This window comes from Canis lupus, chromosome 25 (assembly GCF_048164855.1).
Source record: "Canis lupus baileyi chromosome 25, mCanLup2.hap1, whole genome shotgun sequence".
Taxonomy (NCBI): Eukaryota; Metazoa; Chordata; class Mammalia; order Carnivora; family Canidae; genus Canis; species Canis lupus.
Window position 1 is genome coordinate 10,589,424 of NC_132862.1, and position 20,423 is coordinate 10,609,846.

At 35.8% G+C, this 20,423-nt stretch overlaps 1 protein-coding gene across 4 annotated transcripts in view; it reads left to right on the forward strand.

Moving 5' to 3' along the window:
• The window catches only part of ADAMTS20 (ADAM metallopeptidase with thrombospondin type 1 motif 20), a 162,665-nt gene that overhangs the window by 32,485 nt on the left and 109,757 nt on the right, over positions 1–20,423 (forward strand). For all 4 annotated transcript variants that reach the window (XM_072798274.1, XM_072798277.1, XM_072798276.1 and 1 more), the window contains exons 4-7: positions 2,704–2,963; positions 16,429–16,512; positions 17,017–17,141; positions 18,463–18,503. In XM_072798274.1, the coding sequence (XP_072654375.1) occupies positions 2,704–2,963; positions 16,429–16,512; positions 17,017–17,141; positions 18,463–18,503 (510 nt within the window). The remainder of the gene's footprint in view (positions 1–2,703; positions 2,964–16,428; positions 16,513–17,016; positions 17,142–18,462; positions 18,504–20,423) is intronic.

A 20,423-nucleotide genomic window follows, 5' to 3' on the forward strand; every position in this document is an offset into this window, starting at 1 on the left:
CACTTAAATTATTATAATAGCCATCCTAATGGGTGTGGAGTGATAGCTCACAGTAGTTTTGATTTGAGTTTTTCTAATTAGGAAGGTTGAGTATCTTGTCACATGCTTGTTAGGTATTTATTTATTATCTTGGCTGAAATGTCTATTCACATCCTTTGCTCATGTTTGAATAGGGCTTTTTGTGTGTGTGGAGTTGTAGGAGTCTTTTAAAAACATTGTGTACATTTATATGCATGATTCCACTTGTTTAGGAAGTTGTATTCCTGTATTTCCACTAGAATGAAATTATCTTGCTCAGGGAAAAAAAAAAGAATAGTGGGTTAATGGAGCCGACATTTTTCAGTCCATAAATAAATAAAATCACATCCTGCACTTCATTATAGTTCTGATCCTTTTTTTTATGTGATGTTTGAGTGATTGACACTTATGACCACAATCATTGTAGTCTATCAAGTTGTTATAGCACTGGTTCACAGCACATATCTATTGAATTGATACTCATCAATAAAAAAAGTTGAAAAAATTTTCTATGATATTTTCAAATCAGATTACATTCAGCGGAGTTTCAGGAGCATGTCACAGAATGATTTATCCTAGCAAATACACAGAAAACCTCATGAGCTTTAGTAAGTATTGACAGAGATCCATTTAAAAAATTTAGGCAGATTCAAGCACATTCCTTTGCTCACCAACAGTATTCACAGGTAGACAGTGGACAGTGCTTATGACTACTCAGTATTGCTAGACAAGATCCTGCTACCACTAGTTTCCCTAATGGAAAAAAAATGAGGCCTTTCCTGCCAGCTAAGTAGCTGAATGTGGCTCTTAGCCTGAAAGAGCCTAATCAGTGCTTTTCCCTCAGGCTTCCCAAAGCATCAACTAAGCAAATACTCAAGAACCTGGCACATCGTTAAGATTTATAAGAAGAATAGAAACACACTCAATAGCTTTGGAAGTCTATTTGTCTTCAGTAATGACAATGAAAAACCCCAAAATACAAAGCAGCTGTTGTTATTTATCACCATCACCCTAAAACTAAGGCTACATGTTTCATAAGATTTATCTGAAAAATATTTTTAAAATAAGGGAGTTAGGGCACACTCAACTCTGCTATAAGAACGGTTATGCACTTGTAAATCACTCCCCAAAAGTCTCGAGAATGAAAAACTTTTTCGTTCTTTTGCCACAGGCTTGGGTAATCGCTGTGATTGCCAAACAATCACATATAGCTCCTGCCTCAAGAATTTCGGCAGCATCACAGCACAACTCTATGAATAGGCATTTTTAGCTTTATAAAACCTAGCAACAAAGCAGCCAACTGTTTTTCCTAAACAACATAGCAGTTATAGTCAATTTTTTTATTTTATTTTTTTAATTTTTCAATTTTTTATGGTCCGTTTTTTAAAAGCTAATTTGAAGAGTATGTGCACATAGTTTTTAATATAATTAGTAATAGCAAAAGTAATAACTCCCATTTACTTAGAACTGATCTAATAGCTTTTTTGGATTATCTAATTTATTCCTTGAAAACCTTTTGGTCCTCTGATGAGTGGCAGATATATGCCAATCCAAGATATACCACTTTGGCATAAGGATTACTTTGAACTAAAAGCACTTAAAACAAGACATTTTTGACTCTTCTCTTCAGGAAAAAAAGATTTGTAGATCTTTTCTCTCATTCAATAGGTTGCCTTTTCACTCTGCTATGTCTTTTGGTGCAATTGAAAAATTTGGTTGTCCCATTAACTGTCCTTTGGTATCTTAAGAAATCCTTGCCAAATCCAATGTCATGAAGCTTTTCTATCGTATTCTCTTTTAGAACTTTCAGTGTTTGGTGTCTTTTAAGGTTTTAATCCGTTTTTTAGTTTTTATAAGTCTCTAATTTCATTCTTCTGTATGTGAATGTCCAGTTTTTTCCATCACCTCTTGTTTGAGACCATTCTTTTCCCATAGAGTGGTCTTGCCATCCTTGTTGAAGATCATTGACCATACATATGAGTGTTTCCTTCTGGGCTTTGTATTCTATTCCATTGATTTATATGCCGATCTTAATATGCACAGGTCCTATAAATGCATAGGGCTTAGATGTGGCCTCTTAAAAATTTCTAATGTTGAATAATTTGAATGCTGTATTTAAACATAAGCATGTTTTTATGCTTATAAACTGCATAAAACTTTGCATTTGGTTATATAACCAAATATTATGAAGTTTATGTCCACATTTGATTTTCTGGATTCAAAAAGCCACCATTATATGGTTTAATTTTTCTGTCTGTGGTGATCTTCACATATTGTTTAACAGAAGCTTTTGTTCTGTATTTTACACAAAATATGATTACTCTGTAATGAGTTGAAATACCATTGGCTTGAGGGCCCAGTTTACCTACTGAGAGAAATGGGAACTCTCTGATTTTTTATTAACCCAGTAGTTAATAAATGGACTTGAACAGTCATAGCTGTTTAAAAAGAAAAAAAAAAAAGACTTAAGAGTTTGGTTTTTCTTCAGGCAATCTATGAAAATGACCATCCTATTACTAGGAATGGTAATCTTCATGATACTGCTGCATAACATTGCTTAATTTCCTTTTTATCCTTGTATTTCACATTGGAATCAGATGTGTATGTATTAAATTTTTGGCTATTTTGTGCATTATTTTTAGTCACATCTAATTTAATGGCTCTGCATTATATTTTTCCCCCCAGAAAGTCAAATAAAGCAAACCACTTTACCCCTTCACAACTACAGCAACATGAACGAAGATCCTAATGTAAAGAAGGAAATGGTTTTAGGGCACCCTTCAAAAAATAAATCCTTGGAAGATGAAAGAAGTCAATTACATTCCAGGAAAAAACGTTTCTTATCTTATCCAAGATACGTGGAAGTCATGGTTACAGCTGATGCTAAAATGGTTCATCATCATGGACAGAATCTGCAGCACTATGTACTAACTCTAATGTCAATTGTAAGTAAACTCATTTAAACTTTCTAAGATGCTTAATGTTTTCTTTACATTTAACTTAAAAGTTACTTGAGCAACTTTTTAAAGCGCTTGAAAATCTCTGAGAACACTTATTGAAAATGCTTAAATTATTCTTTATCACATGAATGCTTTCTACCCCTTGGTGACAGGGAAGATCCTGGTAGCTCTGAGCTTTTGGGCCTTCAATCTGATTTTTTGTTTTAAAGATTTTATTTATTTATGAGAGACATAGAAAGAGAAAGGCAGAGACATAGGCAGAGGGAGAAGCAGGCTCTGTGCAGGGAGCCCTGCGTGGGACTTGATCCGGAATTCCAGGATCACACCCTGGGCCGAAGGCAGACGCTCAACTGCTGAGCCACCTGGGCATCCTATGAATCTTATTTTTCAACCCTCTTATTTCTTCACAGAAGGAAGGAAATCCTATTTTGCTGTTGCTACACTTGCCAAATCAGAAATTAGGGCAAATAATATTTTTTATTAACCTAGTGTTCTATTGGTTACAGATGAATAAATATAGTGTTTCAACCATCCTAAGCACTATTCAGTGCTCATCATGATAAATGTACTCTTTAATCTCCCATCACCTATTTCACCCACCTCCTCCTCTGGTAACCATCAGTTCTCTGTAGTTAAGAGTCTGTTTCTTGATTTCTGTCTTTCTTTTTTTTTTTTTTTAATTTCATACGTGAGTGAGATCACATAATATTTGTCTTTCTGTGGCTTATTTTGCTTAGCATTATATTCTCTAGCTCCATCCATGTTGTTGCAAATGGCAAGGTTTCATTTTTTATGGCTGAGTAATATTCCATCATGTATATACTACCTCTTCTTTATCCATTCATACAATCAATGCACTTGGGCTGCTTGCATAATTTGGCTGTCAATGCTTCAGTCAACATACGAGCATGTATCCCGTTGAATTTGTATTTTGGGACAAATACCCAGTAGTGTGATTACTGATTATAGGGTAATACCATTAACTTGTTGAGGAAACTCCACACTGTTTTCCACAGTGGCTACACCAGTTTGCCTTCCCATGAACAGTGAAAGAGGGTTCCTTATTTTCCACATCCTCACCAACACTTGTTTCTTGTGTTTTTTTTTTTTTAATTTTAGCTATTCTGATAGGTATGAGGTGATACCTCATTGTGGTTTTGATTTGCATTTCCCTGATGATGAGTGATGTTGAGGATCTTTTCATGTGTTGGCTATCTGGATGTCTTTGGAGAAATGTCAGTTCATGTCTTCTGCTCGTTTTTTAATTTGATTAGTTTTTAGGGTGTTGAGTTGTATCAGTTCTTTATATATTTTGGATCTTACCCTTTATTGGCTATACCATTTGCAAATAGCTTCTCCTATTCCATAGGTTGCTTCTTAATTTTGTTGTTTCCTTTGCTATGCAGAAGCTTTGTAATTTTTATTTTAGAAGCTTTGTATTTTGATGTAGTCCCAACAGATTATTATTATTTTTTATTTCCCTTGCTTTAGGAGACCTCTCTAAACTGTTGCCATGGCTGATGTCAGAGAAATTGTTGCCTGTTCTCCCTTCTAGGATCTTCTTGGTTTCAGGTCTCATATTTGGTCTTTAATCCATTTTGAGTTTATTTTTGTGCATGGCATGAAAAAGTGATCAGGTTTCTTTCTTTTGTGTGTAACTATCCGGTTTTCCCTACGCTCTTTGTTGAAGAGATTCTTTTTCTCATTGGATATTGTTTCCCTCTTTGTTGAAAATTAATTGACCGCTTCGTTGTGGATGTGTTTTCTGGGCTTTCTCTTCTGATGATCTATGCGTCTATTTTTATGCCAGTACCATACTGTTTTAATTACTAGAGTTTTGGGGATCCCTGGGTGGCTCAGAGGTTTGGCACCTGCCTTCGGGCGTGATCCTGGAGCCCCCGGATCGAGTCCCGCATCGGGCTCCCTGCGCGGAGCCTGCTTCTCCCTCTGCCTGTCTCTGCCTCTCTCTGTCCCTCTCTCTGTGTGTGTCTCTCATGAATAAATAAAATCTTTAGAAAGAAATTACTAGGGATCCCTGGGTGGCGCAGTGGTTTGGCGCCTGCCTTTGGCCCAGGGCGCGATCCTGGAGACCCGGGATCGAATCCCACGTCGGGCTCCCGGTGCATGGAGCCTGCTTCTCCCTCTGCCTGTGTCTCTGCCTCTCTCTCTCTCTGTGACTATCATAAATAAATAAAAATTAAAAAAAAAAAAAGAAATTACTAGAACTTTGTAGTATAACTTGAAGTATGGAATTTTTCAAGATTGCTTTGGCTATTCAGGGTCTTTTGTGGTTCCATACAAATTTTAGGATTGTTCTAGCTCTGTGAGAAATGCCGTTGGTATTTTGATAGGGATTGCATTATATTAAGTGTAGATTGCTTTGTGTGGCATAGACATTTTAACAGTATTTTTTCTTCTAATCCATGAGCATGGAATGCTTTGCCATTTCTTTGGGTCTTGGACTTTTTTCATCAGTATTTTATAGTTTTTAAAGTATAGGCCTTTCACCTCTTTGGTTAAGCTTCCTAGATATTTTATTTTTAGGACAGTTGTAAATGGAATGCTTTTCTTTCTGTTGCTTTATTCTTGGTACATAAAAATGGAACAAGTTTCTATACATTGATTTTGTATCCTGCAACTTTACTGAATTCATTTATCAGTTCTGGTAGTAGTTTGGATCTTTAGGGTTTTCTATATGTAGTATTACCCCATTTGCAAATAGTGAAAGTTTTACTCCTTAACAGTTTGGGTGCCTATTATTTTGTTTGTTGCCTAATACTGTGGCTAGGACTTCCAGTACTATGTTGAATGAAGTAATGAGAGTGGGCACCCTTGTCCTGTTCCCGATCTTAGAGGAAAGGCTCTGTTTTTCCCCATTGAGTGTGATGTTGGCTGTGGGTTTTTCTTTCCTTTTTTTTTTTTAAAAAAAAAAAGAGAGAGCACACAAGCAGGGAGTAGGGCAGAGGGAAAGAAACAATAAGACCCCTTGTTGAGTGGGGAAGCCCAACATGAGTCTGCATCCCAGGACCCTGAGATCATGACCTGAGCCACCTAGGTGCCCCAGCTGTGGGTTTTTCAGAGAAGGCCTTTATTATGTTGAGGTATGTTCTCTCTAAACCTACTTTAAGGGTTTTTATCATGAATAGATGTTTTTACTTTGTCAAATGCTTTTTCTGCATCTATTCATATGATCATATGGTTTTTATTCTTATTGATGTGATGTATCACATTGATTTGTGAATATTGAACTACCCTTGCATCCTGGGAATAAATTCTACTTGATCGTGGTGAATGATTTTTTTTTTAACATATTATTGGATTCATTTTGCTACTATTTTGTTGAGGCTTTTTGTACCCATGTTCATCAGAGATACTGGCCTGTGGTTCTCTTTTTGTGTCATATCTTTATCTAGTTTTGATATCTGAGTAATGCTAGCCTCAGGATGAATTCGGAAGTTTTCCTTTCTCTTCTAGTTTTTGGAATAGTTTGAGGAGAATAGGTATTAATGCTTCTTTAAATATTTGGAATTAGGGGCACCTGGATGGCTCAGTGGTTGAGCATTGGCCTTCAGCTCAGGGTGTGATCCCAGGGTCCTGAGATCGAGTCCCGCATGGGGCTCCCCATGGAGAGCCTGCTTCTGCCTCTGCCTATGTCTCTGCCTCTCTCTCTGTCTCTCATGAATAAGTAAATAAAATCTTTAAAAAATAATAAATATTTGGAATTCATCTGTGAAGCCATCTGGTCCTGGACTTTTGTTTGTAGGGAGTTCTTCGATTACTTATTCAATTTCATTGCTGGTTATTAGTCTGTTCAAAGTTTCTATTTCTTCCAGCTTCAGTTTTGATAGGTTATATGTTTCTAGGAATTCATTTCTTTTAGGGTGTCCCAATTTGTTGGCATATAATTATTTTCTAATGTATAACATTTTATCTTAAATTCTTATGATTATATATGCTAGGAATATATAGCCATTGTTGCCTAAGCACAGTATGTGGTACAAAGTGGGCATGCAGTAGTTAATGAAAGATATAATGAATAAGCGATTAATATTTTGTTTCAGAATGCATGATGTTATAATAGACCAAAAACAGATGATTCAAAATAACTTCTAGAAGTATAAAAAATGGATACTTGTTGACTTGACTTTCTAAAATGAAAACAGCTATACATAGAAATTTATCTGGCTAACATGTTTTTACTTCTGAACCTGAAGAAACTAGATGTATAATTATCTAGATATATAATTATCTACATGTCGGTGTGGCATGCTCATTATGAGGGGATTCTAATAAGAGCACTGACACAGAGGATAGTCATTGATAATGTAGGAAATTGAATCAATTATCTGGAACAGTATAGGATGAACTTTATAATTTTAAATGGTTAAAGGAGATATTCATTAAGAAAATTGTGGGGAGGAGGGTAGAGATACCAAAGGAAAATATTCGATTTTGTAAATGCAACAGATTGTGAAGCCTGTTTAATGATAGGCAACTTTGATATCTGTGCCACAGAAATATGGACTAGAAGGAGGAAAGGAGCACAAGGGGAATATTGATTGGAAAAAAAAATTGAAATAGCGTACATGCAGTTTTGGTGATAATGGCATCCTCAGAAGAGTTTTGTTACCTGTATTTCACATAAGAATCAATATAATCACTGGAAGATACTGTGGCATAACCCGGAGATTCTTGAAGTTGTCTATGGGAGTTTTATTTTTTTTTATTATTTTTTAATAATAAATTTATTTTTTATTGGTGTTCAATTTGCCAACATACAGAATAACACCCAGTGCTCATCCCGTCAAGTGCCCCCCTCAGTGCCCGCCACCCATTCACCCCCACCCCCCGCCCTCCTCCCCTTTCACCACCCCTAGTTCATTTCCCAGAGTTAGGAGTCTTTATGTTCTGTCTCCCTTTCTAATATTTCCTACCCATTTCTTCTCCCTTCCCTTCTATGGGAGTTTTAAACCACAGTTCATCAAGGGCGAAATAGACCTTTTGACTTCATAGAAAGTAAATCAGCTGCTCAGATTGCTTGACACAGTAGCCCAATGTGAGCGCGAATCATGTTCCAGGCTCTTAGTTCCACTAGGAGAGCCAGTTTCAGTTGAAGATTAGATGTTTGTAGATCTAGTCAACCAGTTGTGTTGAGCTTTCATCCATAAGGAGACATACTGCAGTGGGTTTAAGGAAGAGGGGAAGCATTCCAAGTGTAGGTAGGTAGGAGGAAAAATTGAGAGTCTTGTCTTCTGAGGTGGTTTGGGTTTGATACATGCTTCCTTTCCTCTTCAGACATCAAATTTCAGATGATTTATAAATTACCTGGGTTTAATGCTTTCTCTGTTCTTTTTCATTAAAAGAAAGTGTGGAATTTAAGAAACAATGAGGACAGGGAAAAAGAGGCAAATCAAGGAGAACTCTTAACTATAGAGAACTAACTAATGATTACTAGAGGGGGAGGTAGGTGGGGAGATGAGTGAAATAGGTGATGGGGATTAAGGAGGGTATTTGTGATGAGCACTAGGTATTGTATGGAAATGTTGAACCACTATATGGTACTTTTGAAGCTGATATTACACTGTATGTTAACTAACTAGGATTTACATAAAAAGAGAATGTTCAGATAAAGATACAGGATGGTCAGCAGACTTTATGGTTCTGCATATATATTATTGTTAGTGAAAAGCCATGATCACAACTATATTTGCAGATGTAAACCATGTGAAAGGAAACTGAGCAAGAGTGACAGACTCTCCTTGTTTTGCCTGGGACTTTCCTAGTTTTAGTGTTAAGACTCATGTCCTTGGAAACCCCTTTGTCCTAAGTAAACAGGACAGTTGGGGACACCTTGTAGAGATGGTCAAATCTAGTTCAGCTTGTTTTATCTCTACTCATGAATACTATTTCCAAATTAAAGAGGTAAGAGGAATGCTGTCTCCATGTAAGTGTCCACAGATGGGGATGCAGCGGTTTGGTGCCTGCCTTTGGCCCAGGGCGCAATCCTGGTAGACCCGGGATCGAATCCCACGTAGGGCTCCCGGTGCATGGAGCCTGCTTCTCCCTCTGCCTGTGTCTCTGCGCCTCTCTCTCTCTGTGACTATCATAAATAAATACAAATTAAAAAAAAAAAAAAAAAGTGTCCACAGATGTTTCCGGTTGAGAAAGGAGCCGATTTTGCACATTCTGTCCTCCTTTTTAAGAAGGCATTAACTGCATTTATTCAAACACACACAAGGTATTGGTAATGTAAATTTAGGAAAAACAAGAAAATATGATTTAGACTTGAAGTATAATTATGAACCATTTAAAGAAAAGTTCAGAGTCATGAAGAAGTTTTTGTGTATTGGCTCTAGATAAAATAGGGGAAACAACTGAATGCTTCAACACTGACCAACTGGATTATATACACCATTTAGAGAGAGGATTATCTACTCTTAATCATCCTGCAGAAAGGAAACATTTATGGTGTCTTAAACATTTTTTTTTACTTTCAACAGTTTAACAATATCTGCATAATGTGATACAGAAATGTGTGATTTAATTCACTAGAATGCTGTGTACAAATAGCGTAGAGATCTCTTATTCAAAGTATTTCTGGTAACATTAAAATAAGGATGAACAGAATTGTGTATAGTGTATCTAATGAAATGAGTTTGTGTTAAATGGTCAGAGATGTTCAACTGTTTTCTATACCAAAGCTTTTATCTTTAGAGAATTTGGGTGACAATATTTGGCTAAAATGGCATTTACTGAAATTAAACAACCAAAGTATTTGTCAACTAGAGGAGTTACTTTCGGCAACAGACTTACCTTGGTGTTTTCAGTGAGTTATTTAATAAACCCTGACAATATTTACTGTAAGTCAGACTTCTATACTCCATTGTGTTTACAAAGGTTTGGCTTTATGATATTCACTTTCTTATAGATTTAACAATGTAAATTTAAGGAGTACCATGTGATCATCAGGCATTAGCCCTGTTTATTAGAATATAGTTACTATTAGAGGCATTTATCGACTAAAACCCTAAGTTGCACTACACTAACTTAATATTGCATTCAGTCATGTTATTCAGGGTAGAGAATTTTTAGTCACGTTAAAATAAAGACCATATACTTTCATACTTTAGGTTTAGGTATGACCGTTAATGTTTTCTTTTCCTTTCTTCATCTCCATGTTCTGGTTATTTTTTAATTTTAATTTTTAAAATTGAAATAAAGTTGACATACAGTATTTCAGTTTAATTTTCTGCACATATATACTTTGTATGTAGTGGAATGTCATTTTCTAAATTTGAGCAAAAAGATCTGACAAGAGTAGTGATCTTTGTAAACAAAATCTGCTTGTTAAAATCAGTTTTATATAGGTGATTTTTATTTATTTTTTTTAAAAAAGATTTTATTTATTTATTCATGAGAGACAGAGAGAGGCAGAGACACAGGCAGAGGGAGAAGTAGGCTCCATGCAGGGAGCCCGACGTGGGACTCGATCCCGGGTCTCCAGGATCACGCCCTGGGCCAAAGGCAGTGCTAAACCGCTGAGCCACCCGGGCTGCCCCTATATAGGTGATTTTGAAGGTGAAGGTGGTCAAAAGGTACAAACTTCCAATTATAAGTCCTAGGAGTGTAATGCACAGCAAAGTGAATAGTTGACATGGTGATTATTTTGTTTGCAAGTTTGCTTAGAATAGATCTGAAAAGTTCTCATCACAAGAAAAAAATAACTGTGGTAATGGTTGTTATTGTAGTTATCATTTCACAATATATACATACATCATTGTATATATAGCTAAAACTAATATGTCAGTTATCTTAAAAATGACTAAAATAATAAAAATGAAGATAGTCTCTAGGTATATCATATATGTACATTTGCTGAAACTCTATACATGAATTATTTCAAAATAGTTGGTCAATTAATGGTGTTAGTAACTTCATGATTTGCATAAAGTGTATGGTCAATGGTGTTAGTAACTTCATGATTTGCATAAAGTGTATTTTGCCTAGAATTTTCTTAAAATATTTAAGTAACAATTTATACCATTTCATCTCTACCTTTTTAGCTAAATGTTTATGAATTACTGTTCTATGAGACCTATAAAGAAACCAGATATGCCAGGGAAAGAAATACTTAAAAAGTTTCAATACATTTCAATTAGATCAATAAAAATTCTAAAATGCAGAACTCTAATATGTGGTGATTATAGTTCTATATATCAATATTGCGTGGCTCTTTAGAACAAGAGGTTGCCTTAGAAATCTGATCTAATATTTTCTAAGGTGTAATCTATGGAATGGGCTAATAGTCTTGTGACATGTTCCATAGGAAGAAGGGGAAAAAATGTTCAAGCATTTATGTGAAATAATACCTCTCATAGATTATATGTATATATGTTAGCCTATTTGAGACTCTGAAAATACCTGCTTTTTTTACTCAACGTTTCTCAAACTAGGGAATAATTTTATCCTTTAAGACAAATGTCCTTCACACTCCTCCCTCAACAGCATCTGGTAAATACTAATTTAATTTGCTAGGGCATTGTGACCCAGTACTCAGTGCCTCAATGTGGTTGCAGATATTGAGACAAAAAGTAGATAGACCCGTTTCCAGAGTTGAGAAACTTCCTTCTAACTAGTAATAAAGCTAGAACTAAAACCAAGGTCTCCTGACTACGGAGGACTTCTGAGGCCATGGTCAAGTTGACAATAGCAGGGCAATGTCATGAAACACATAAGGGTTCTGAAAGAAATGTTTGTACCAACAGCTGATTAGAAGGATTTTGGGTGGAATGCTGAAATTCCCTAAGATAGATACAATAGTTAGAGCTACAGCCAATAAACTTATTAATATATTGATGAAGCAGTAGCAAACATGGTACTCTACCATCATGGCAATCTAATATGGGGTGGTAGTTTGGGGATGGTGTGCCCACCATCATGGCAATCTAATATGGGGTGGTAGTTTGGGGATGAGAGAAGCATATTGTACATGCCAGTTAGAAAAGCCTCTGAGTAATGAAATGGGCCTTGTCATCAATCATCTGCCTGCTTCACAATTCCATTTAATTGAATATTTATACAATGGCACCTTTAAATATCTGAACATAATAAGAGGTATGTATATATAGGTATATATATTGAATATGAGCACATAGATGATGAAGGTCAGCACATACAATGGGAGATGCCTACATTTAAGTAGGATGACCTTAATTTAGTTACTTCATGATGCCATTTTAGTATAAAAGCAAAATATCAATCTGAGGGTGTTTTGGGGGAGAAGTGTATATGAAGAATTAAGTTGAGCTGTCTATTTTCGTATCAGTGAGTTTTTAAGTTGTTATTTAAGTTCCAGTTAACATATAGTATAATATTAATTTCAGGTGTACAACTGAGTGATTCAACCTTCCATACATCACTTGGAATTCATTATAGCAAGTGTGCTTATTAGTCCCCATCACCTATTTCATCCATTTCCACCCACCCACCTTTCTTCTGGTAACCATCAGTTCTTTATAGTTTATTTCCAGGTGTGCCTCTTCCCCCTCCCCTCAAATATAGGTTTGTTTTGTTTCTTAAATCCCATATTTGCGTGAAATTGTATGGTATTTGTATATGATGAATTTATTGCGCTCAGCATAAAACTCTGTAGCTCCATCCATGTCATTGCAAATGGCAAGATTTCATTCTTCTGTATGGCTGAGTAATATTCCATAGTAGATATATATACTACATCTTCCTTATAGATCTGTTATTTTTCAATAAAGGGGCAATATGTTTCTTTCTGAAACTCAAATTTTTAAGACTGTATATTGTGTAGCTGACAGTAAAACATCCAGATTGTCATTTTTGGTCAATATCTTTGGGGCAATGAGTGGAGAAATTAGCCATGTAGGTACTTCATAGTACTTAAGCTCTTTTCTATATGGGGTAACTGGGAATGCCTGCTCTCCTGTGACATAGAAGTCTTCACAACTGTTCATTTTTAAGGGGGAAAAGAGCCTTAGTGCATACCTTTGAGGTGTATTATTTATTTTGTAATTTGACTTAGAAAAGCATCCAGTTTTAAACTCACTGGATCAAAGGATAACCCTGTAGTTACAAGTATGGGTATACTTTGTTTTCTGTGGGAGATAAGTATTGTTTAAAGTTACATGGAAAATATCAATTAGCTACAAATTTCCACAGCTCCCATTTTCAAGCGAGCAATACTCCTGTGTTAACAGACCTGCTTGAAATTGCCAGTCATTTGATTGTCCTGTCTTAACTTACTCTCAACTCTACAAGACCACTTTTGCCCAAAAAAAAAAAAAAAAAATGCTCTTGCTAAAGCTGAAGGCACCACTGTTGGTAGACCAACCTGTAAATATTTGTGGCTGTGCAGCTAAAACAATAGGAGAGGTGCAGGAATGTATATTGAATTCCATGCTGACCCTACAGTGTCAGCATTTCCAGAGATGCTTTTGGCTCTGGTTTTGATTGTACTCCACGTAGCAAAAGAAACAGCAGCAGCAGTCATGTAGGTTATTCATTATTTTGAAACAGCTTTGGCTGATGGAATGAGGGCTCCACTATTAGTACTTCGAGTAAATTCTAAGCTCCAAAAGGCCAGGGTCCATGTCTTCCTTATCTCTGGTTTGCTAGCCAACAAAGCAGGGTGTAGATACTGAACATTTATCAAAAAGATGAGAGTAGTAATACCTCCTGAAGCAATTGCTATGTTGCTTTGGTAGTGGTCCAGGAGATGATGATCCTGGTTTCAGAAACTTTTTTTTTTTTTTTTTTTTTGTAAATGAGGTATAGTTAACAAAGTGTACAACAGTGATTCGAGTGATAAAACAACTCTTCATGTTATGCTGTGCTCACCATTAGCTACCATTGTCACCGTACAATGCTATAACAATATCATTGACTATTCCTTATGTAGTACCCTTCATCCCCATGACTTATTTCATAACTGGAAACTTGTACCTCCTACTCTTTCACCCATTTTGCCCATTCCCCATCCCCTCCGCTCTTGCAACCACCAGTTTGTCTTCTGTATTTATGGGTCTACTAATGTTTTGCTTTCTAGATTTCATATATAAGTGAAATTACATGTATTTGTCTTTTTTTTTGTCTGACTTATTTCACTTAGCATTATACCCTCTAGGTTCCTCCATGTTTTCACAAATGGCAACATCTCATTCGTATGGCTGAGTAATATTCTGTTATGTATATATACATCATGTTTTAACCGTTCTTCTATCAGTGGACACTTAGATTGCATTATTTCTACTAGCCAATATACAGAAGCATAATAATAATAATAATGTAATAAGCATAAATAAAGGTGATCTATCTTTTTGAATTAGGGTTTTCTTTGGGTAAATACCCGTGGTGGAAATACTGGATCATATGTTATTCCTATTTTTATTGTTTGAAGAACCTTTATGCAGTTTTCTACAGTGGTTGCAACCACTTTACATTCTCATCCATGGTGCACAAGGTTTCCTTTTTCTCCACATCTTGACCAACACTTAATTCTTGTCTTTTTGATACTAACCATTCGTGATAGGTATAAGGTTTTATCTTGTGGTTTTGGTTTGCATTTCCTTGGTCAGTGATATTAAGCAACTTTTCACGTGTCTTTTGGCAATGTGTATGTCATCTTTGGAAGGATGTCTATTCGGGTCCTTTGCTCTATTTTAGTTTGTTTTTAAGTTCTTTATATATTTTTGATACTAATTCCTATTGTATATATCATTTGCAAATATGTAGTAGGTTGCCTTTAATTTTGATGATGATGTCCTTGTTGTACAAAAGCTTTTTATTTTGGTACAGTCTTAGTAGTTTAGTTTGCTTTTTTCCCCATGCCCGAGACCTATCAAAAAAGAGGTTACTAAGGGCATTGTCAAAGAGGCTACTGCCTGTCTTTGGAAACAATTTTCATTGCACAGGTGATCCAGGGCTCAAGGGGACTGGGTCTCTGAAGGAGTGCAAGACAGAGGCATTGGATGTGGAAGAAACTATTACTGCAGTGGAAACCTTTATGATGGCTACAAGAAGAGGAGATGAATCTAGTGAATTAACACCTTAACCAGGAATCACAAACTGAGCCCATGTAGAGTGCCTCATAGAATTGCATTTTTCTGTCTTGGAGAATTAAAGACCAGGTTGTGACCTGTGACTTCTCCTATGATTCCTTAAAGGATTTTGGATGAATCTGTTTCCATGGATTCTAGTAGTGCTAACCATTAAAAATTCTAGGGATCCCTGGGTGGCTCAGTGGTTTGTGCCTGCCTTCAGCCTGGGGAGTGATCCTGGGGTCGAGTCCTGCATCAGGCTCCCTGCATGGAGCCTGCTTCTCCCTCTACCTCCATCTCTGCTGCTCTCTCTCTCTCTCTCTCATGAATAAAAAAAAAAAAAATCTAAAAAATTATAGTCATACTCAGAATTGGAAATTTGCAGCCACTGTGGAAAATATTAGTTAAAACTACCAGAAAAATAGTTAAAAATTATATATCTAAATAATACTTATGTAAATTATGAATTGTGACACAGAATGAAGTAAAATTCCTGCTGAATCATCTAAAATATTTTCCAGGCTCTGAGTGATCAGATTACTCGAGGATTTTGTTCAAATACAAATTGATTCACTAGTCCAGGGTGGGGCCTACATTTCTGCATTTCTAATCAGCTCTAGGTGATACATACGCTGCTGATCTATGGACTGATCTCAGGAGTAGGTTTAAGGATACAGGTTCTCAAACTCAGGTTCACATTGGAATCATTAAAAGGGGAAACTTAGGCGGGATCCCTGGGGGGCCCAGCGGTTTAGTGCCTGCCTTCAGCCTGAGGCATGATCCTGGAGTCCTGGGATCAAGTTCTATGTCGGGCTTCTGCATGGAGCCTGCTTCTCCCACTGCCTGTGTCTTTGCCTCTCTCCTTCCCTCTCTCTCTCTCTCTGTGTCTCTCATGAATAAATAAATAAAATATTAAAAATAAAGGGGAAATTTAAAAGATACTGATGCTTGGGTCTCAATCCTATAGATTTTGATTTAATTTGTAAGGGATGTGGCCTGGGCATCTGGATTTGTGAAAAGGTCCATAGGAAATTCCAATGTGCAGCTAAATCAGAGATATGATGTTCTAGGACTGGTTTCAATTTATGTTTGAGAAGAAATAACTCACTTAGGCATCTAAATGAGTGTTTTAAATAAAACGTTCAGTATAGTTTTGTTGGCAGTTACTACATCAAAATTTACATTTACAACATTTAAAGAAGTGTCTTGGAAAATCCTAAAGTATACATAATAAGATTTTAACACTAAGATAGTACATAGTCTCATTATAGCACAGCCCTTGAAAGGTCAATATTAATAATTAAGTGCAGTTCTATTGAGAACTAGAACTCTGATGCTGCTTAATCTTCCACAATGCAGATAATCCTACAATTTCTTCCTTGCAGGTTGCAGCAATCTACAAGGACTCAAGTATTGGAAATCTCATCAACATAGTAATTGTAAAATTAGTTGTAATTCATAATGAACAGGTAAGAAACCGGCCTAAAGTTAGTCATCTTAATTGTAGAGGCTCCTAGTAACAATACATGTAGATCACAAAGTTGTTAGAAATGAGATATTTCTAAAATTTACATTTAAAAACTTAATTTAAAAAAGAGTGAGATTAACTTTTTATGTTGTAATGGAAATAAACTTTTCAAAGGAAGTAATAACAACTTAAAAACTTAAGGTTTAAAAGCAATGATGTATTCCCTTTTGAAATTGAAAGTTTTAAAATACAGTTTTTAGAAATCTTTTGATCCTAAAAATTGGATGGTTACATTGAAAAGGTCTCCCTAGATCTCCTTTTGATCATCAAGTCTTAAGTATTGCTAAAATATTTTTGAATAAATATGAGGGAGAAATGCCACTTCATTTGCCTCTAAAAATGCTATTGGTAAACTGCAAGGATGCTGACAAGCTTGGAGAGAAAAGAGGCTTGCAGATATTTTGTGTAATAATGAATTACTCTTTTTTTTTTTTTTCCCCCGTAGGAAGGACCAGTCATCAGTTACAATGCAGCTACCACATTGCGCAACTTCTGTTTGTGGCAGCAAACTCAGAATGTTCTTGATGATGCTCACCCTTCTCACCATGACACTGCTGTTCTTATCACTAGGTACAGTTTCAGAAATAACTTATCCAGCTGCAGTTGTTTACCCTTTCTCTTGCGCATGATCACTGATACTTCTTGTTACCTTAATGCTTTATTGATAATGTACAGAAGTGTTCTTGAGAACTTGTATGGCAAAAGATACTACTGTATGGAAATCTTGTTCTTGCAATGCTAGTTGATTCCTTAGGAAATTAGCAATGTTAGGTTGCTGAGTAATGGATTGACCCAAATAAAATAATTTCTTTATTAGTGACAGAATTATGAAAAATAATTACAAATGAACTTAGTTATGGAACTGGATACAGGTTATGTTCATATCCCCCTTGATCCTCAATCACTTGGAAAGGGCTTTTGGATTTAATTGGTTGTCCACCTTTTGGACTTCTTGTAGTTTAAAAATAATCTGTTCCTCGTTTTGGTGTTCAATATGTATCTTAATTACTAGGCTGCATTTATGAGGGTCTTTCTCAACTTGCTTACTTCTGCTATTATAAAATGATTGTCCATTTTACAAGCACCACTATACATTGTTAATTCATGCCTTCGCTTCAGCAACACTGATGGCTACTGGGATATTTAGGTCTTAGGATTGGTTGGTAGACAAAAGGAAATAATTGTTCCACTTAGAGGTCAAACTCTGCAATCTCCACTTTCGAAAACTCTGAAATGAAACACTTGGTCAATGTAAAATAGGTGACGTGTAGTCTGTGTGCTTTATCTCTTTTCAGAACTAAAGCAGAATTGACTTAATTTTATCCACCATATTATATCATCAGTCCATGGTTCTTCCCTGGATTATAGTTAGAGGCCAAGCAACAAAAATTGGAGATAATGAATTACAAGATGGGAGTTATAAAAAAGGCTAGAATAGGGAAGACCATAAGGAAAGACAAGAGAACTGTCAAATTGAATGCTTACAGACTAAGTAATGCAGAAGAAAAAAAAATTAAGCAATTTGGTAATGTCTGAGAACATTATTTGTGGTGGAGTATAATAGCTGAAGCTCATAATGAGTTGGAGCATCTAGAAAAGCAAAAACTACATCCCACAGCATAAGTAAAGGCAGAGAGGTGAAAGATACAGAGCTTATTGCTGAATGTGGTTAAACTTCAGCTCTTTTTAGTAGTCACTTTTATGTAGCACCTGTTGCTTATTGGTATATACAAATGCTGTATTACCCTAGGTCTAAATTATTGAGAGCTTAATAAGACTGAATTTGGAAGTGAGTTGGTGCTAATAGTCACATCATATAGTTCAAGCTTCTTTTTGTTTTGACTTGTTGAAAAATACTTTCTGAAAATGCTTCAAAATTTTTTGTTTTAAGGGAAGACATTTGTGGAGCTAGAGAGAAATGTGACACATTGGGTAAGTTACTTTGCAAATTACATATAACTTAGGTGCCTGCGTGGCACAGTTGGTTAAGCATCTGACTCTTGGTTTTGGCTCAGGTTATGCTCTCAGGTCATGAGATCGAGCCCGGTGCTCAGCACGGAGTCGGCTTAAGACTTTGTTTACCCCTCTGCACAGCTTGCGTGTTCTCCCTCTCTTTCAAATAAAAAAATCTTTAATAGAATTTCTATAATTGTTTACTGAATTGTTTAAAATGTTTTCCTTTTATTTTACATTGTAATCATTTTGATTGTCTTCATTACTGATAGTCATTATTAGCTTCTGCTTCAGTACATATTAAAGAATAAGAACTGATACTGTGCCAGTTACTACATACATATAAACTATTTGCAAATTTAAAGCAAAATAATAAAACGAATAGCCTTAAATCTACCACCAAATTTAAGAGCCAAACTTAATACAATCATATGGCCTGCGCTAAGTCCTTATTCTATCCCTTTGCATGTCTCTAAGAGGTAGCTAATACCATGAATTTTATATGTTCTAGTTCCTTTCATCCATATTGAAACATAGTTCTATATATCAGTGTTCATAAAAGGAATTGTTTGGTTTTGGTTCTTTCTTGAGCATTGTAGTTGTAGTTCATGAATTTTCACTCCTGTATAATAATTCATCCTCAGTTTACATATCTACATGCTATCATGATATTTGGGCCAGTTCCAGGTTTTCATTATGAACTTAACCTTAAAATCTAGGGTATATTCCTACAATTAAAATGTTATGCATTTAAATGTGCTCATGTTCAACTTTGGTATATCTTAGAGTGATTGTGCCACTTGATCTCTTTATCAATAGTGTATAAACATTTCTTTTGATTATGTCCTTCTCAACCCAAGGTATCTTCAGATTTCTCATTTTGCCAATCTAAATGTAATATATTTCATTATAGTACTAATTTTCAGTTCCATAATTGAGTTTGTCATATTTCTTTCATTCCTCAGAGTAAAGGAAATATAAATAGCCAATAGATATGAAAAGATTTTCATTTTCCCACTGTGGTGTTTGTCATTTTCTTCTGCTTTTTATTTATTTTTATTTTTACTAAATTTTTTCCCAAGTTTTCATTTAAATTCCAGTTACATGCAGAGTAATATTAATTGCGAATATAGACTTTAGTGATTTAGCACCTCCATACTCCATACCACACCCAGTGCTCATCATAGCAAGTGCCCTTCATAATCCCTATCACCTGTTTAACCCATCCCAGCTCCCCCTCCCCACCTCTCCTCTGGTAACCATCAGTTTGTTTTCTATAGCCAAGAGTCTGTTGTTTCCTGCTTTTCCTACCCCTCCATGATTGTTTTGTTTCTTAAATTCCACATGAGTAAGATCATATGGCATACACACACACACACACACACACACACACACACACAAAACACCCCACAATTTTTTAATCCACTCATCATTCAATAGACATTTGGGCTCTTTCTATAACTTAACTATTGTGGATAATGCTGCTATAAATGTCAGGGTACATGTATCCCTTAGAATCAGTATTTTTATATCCTTTAGGTACTAGTTATTCACTAGTTATTACTAAGGCAATTGCTGGATCATAGGGTAGTTCTATTTTTAACTTTTTGAGGAACCTCCATGCTGTTTTCCAGAGTGGCTCACCAGTTCGTGTTCCCACCAATGGTGCAAAAGGGTTTCCTTTTCTCTGTGTCCTTGCCAACACCTGTTGTTTCCTGAGTTATTAGTTTCAGCCATTCTGACAGGTGTGAGGTGATATCTCCTTGTAGTTTTGATAAGAAAAATCTTAAATAAATCTAACTTTACACATAAAGGATAGAAAAACAAAGCCTAGAATCAGTAGAAGAAGGGAAATAATCAAGATTAGAAACAGAAATAAATGGCACAGAAACTAAGAAA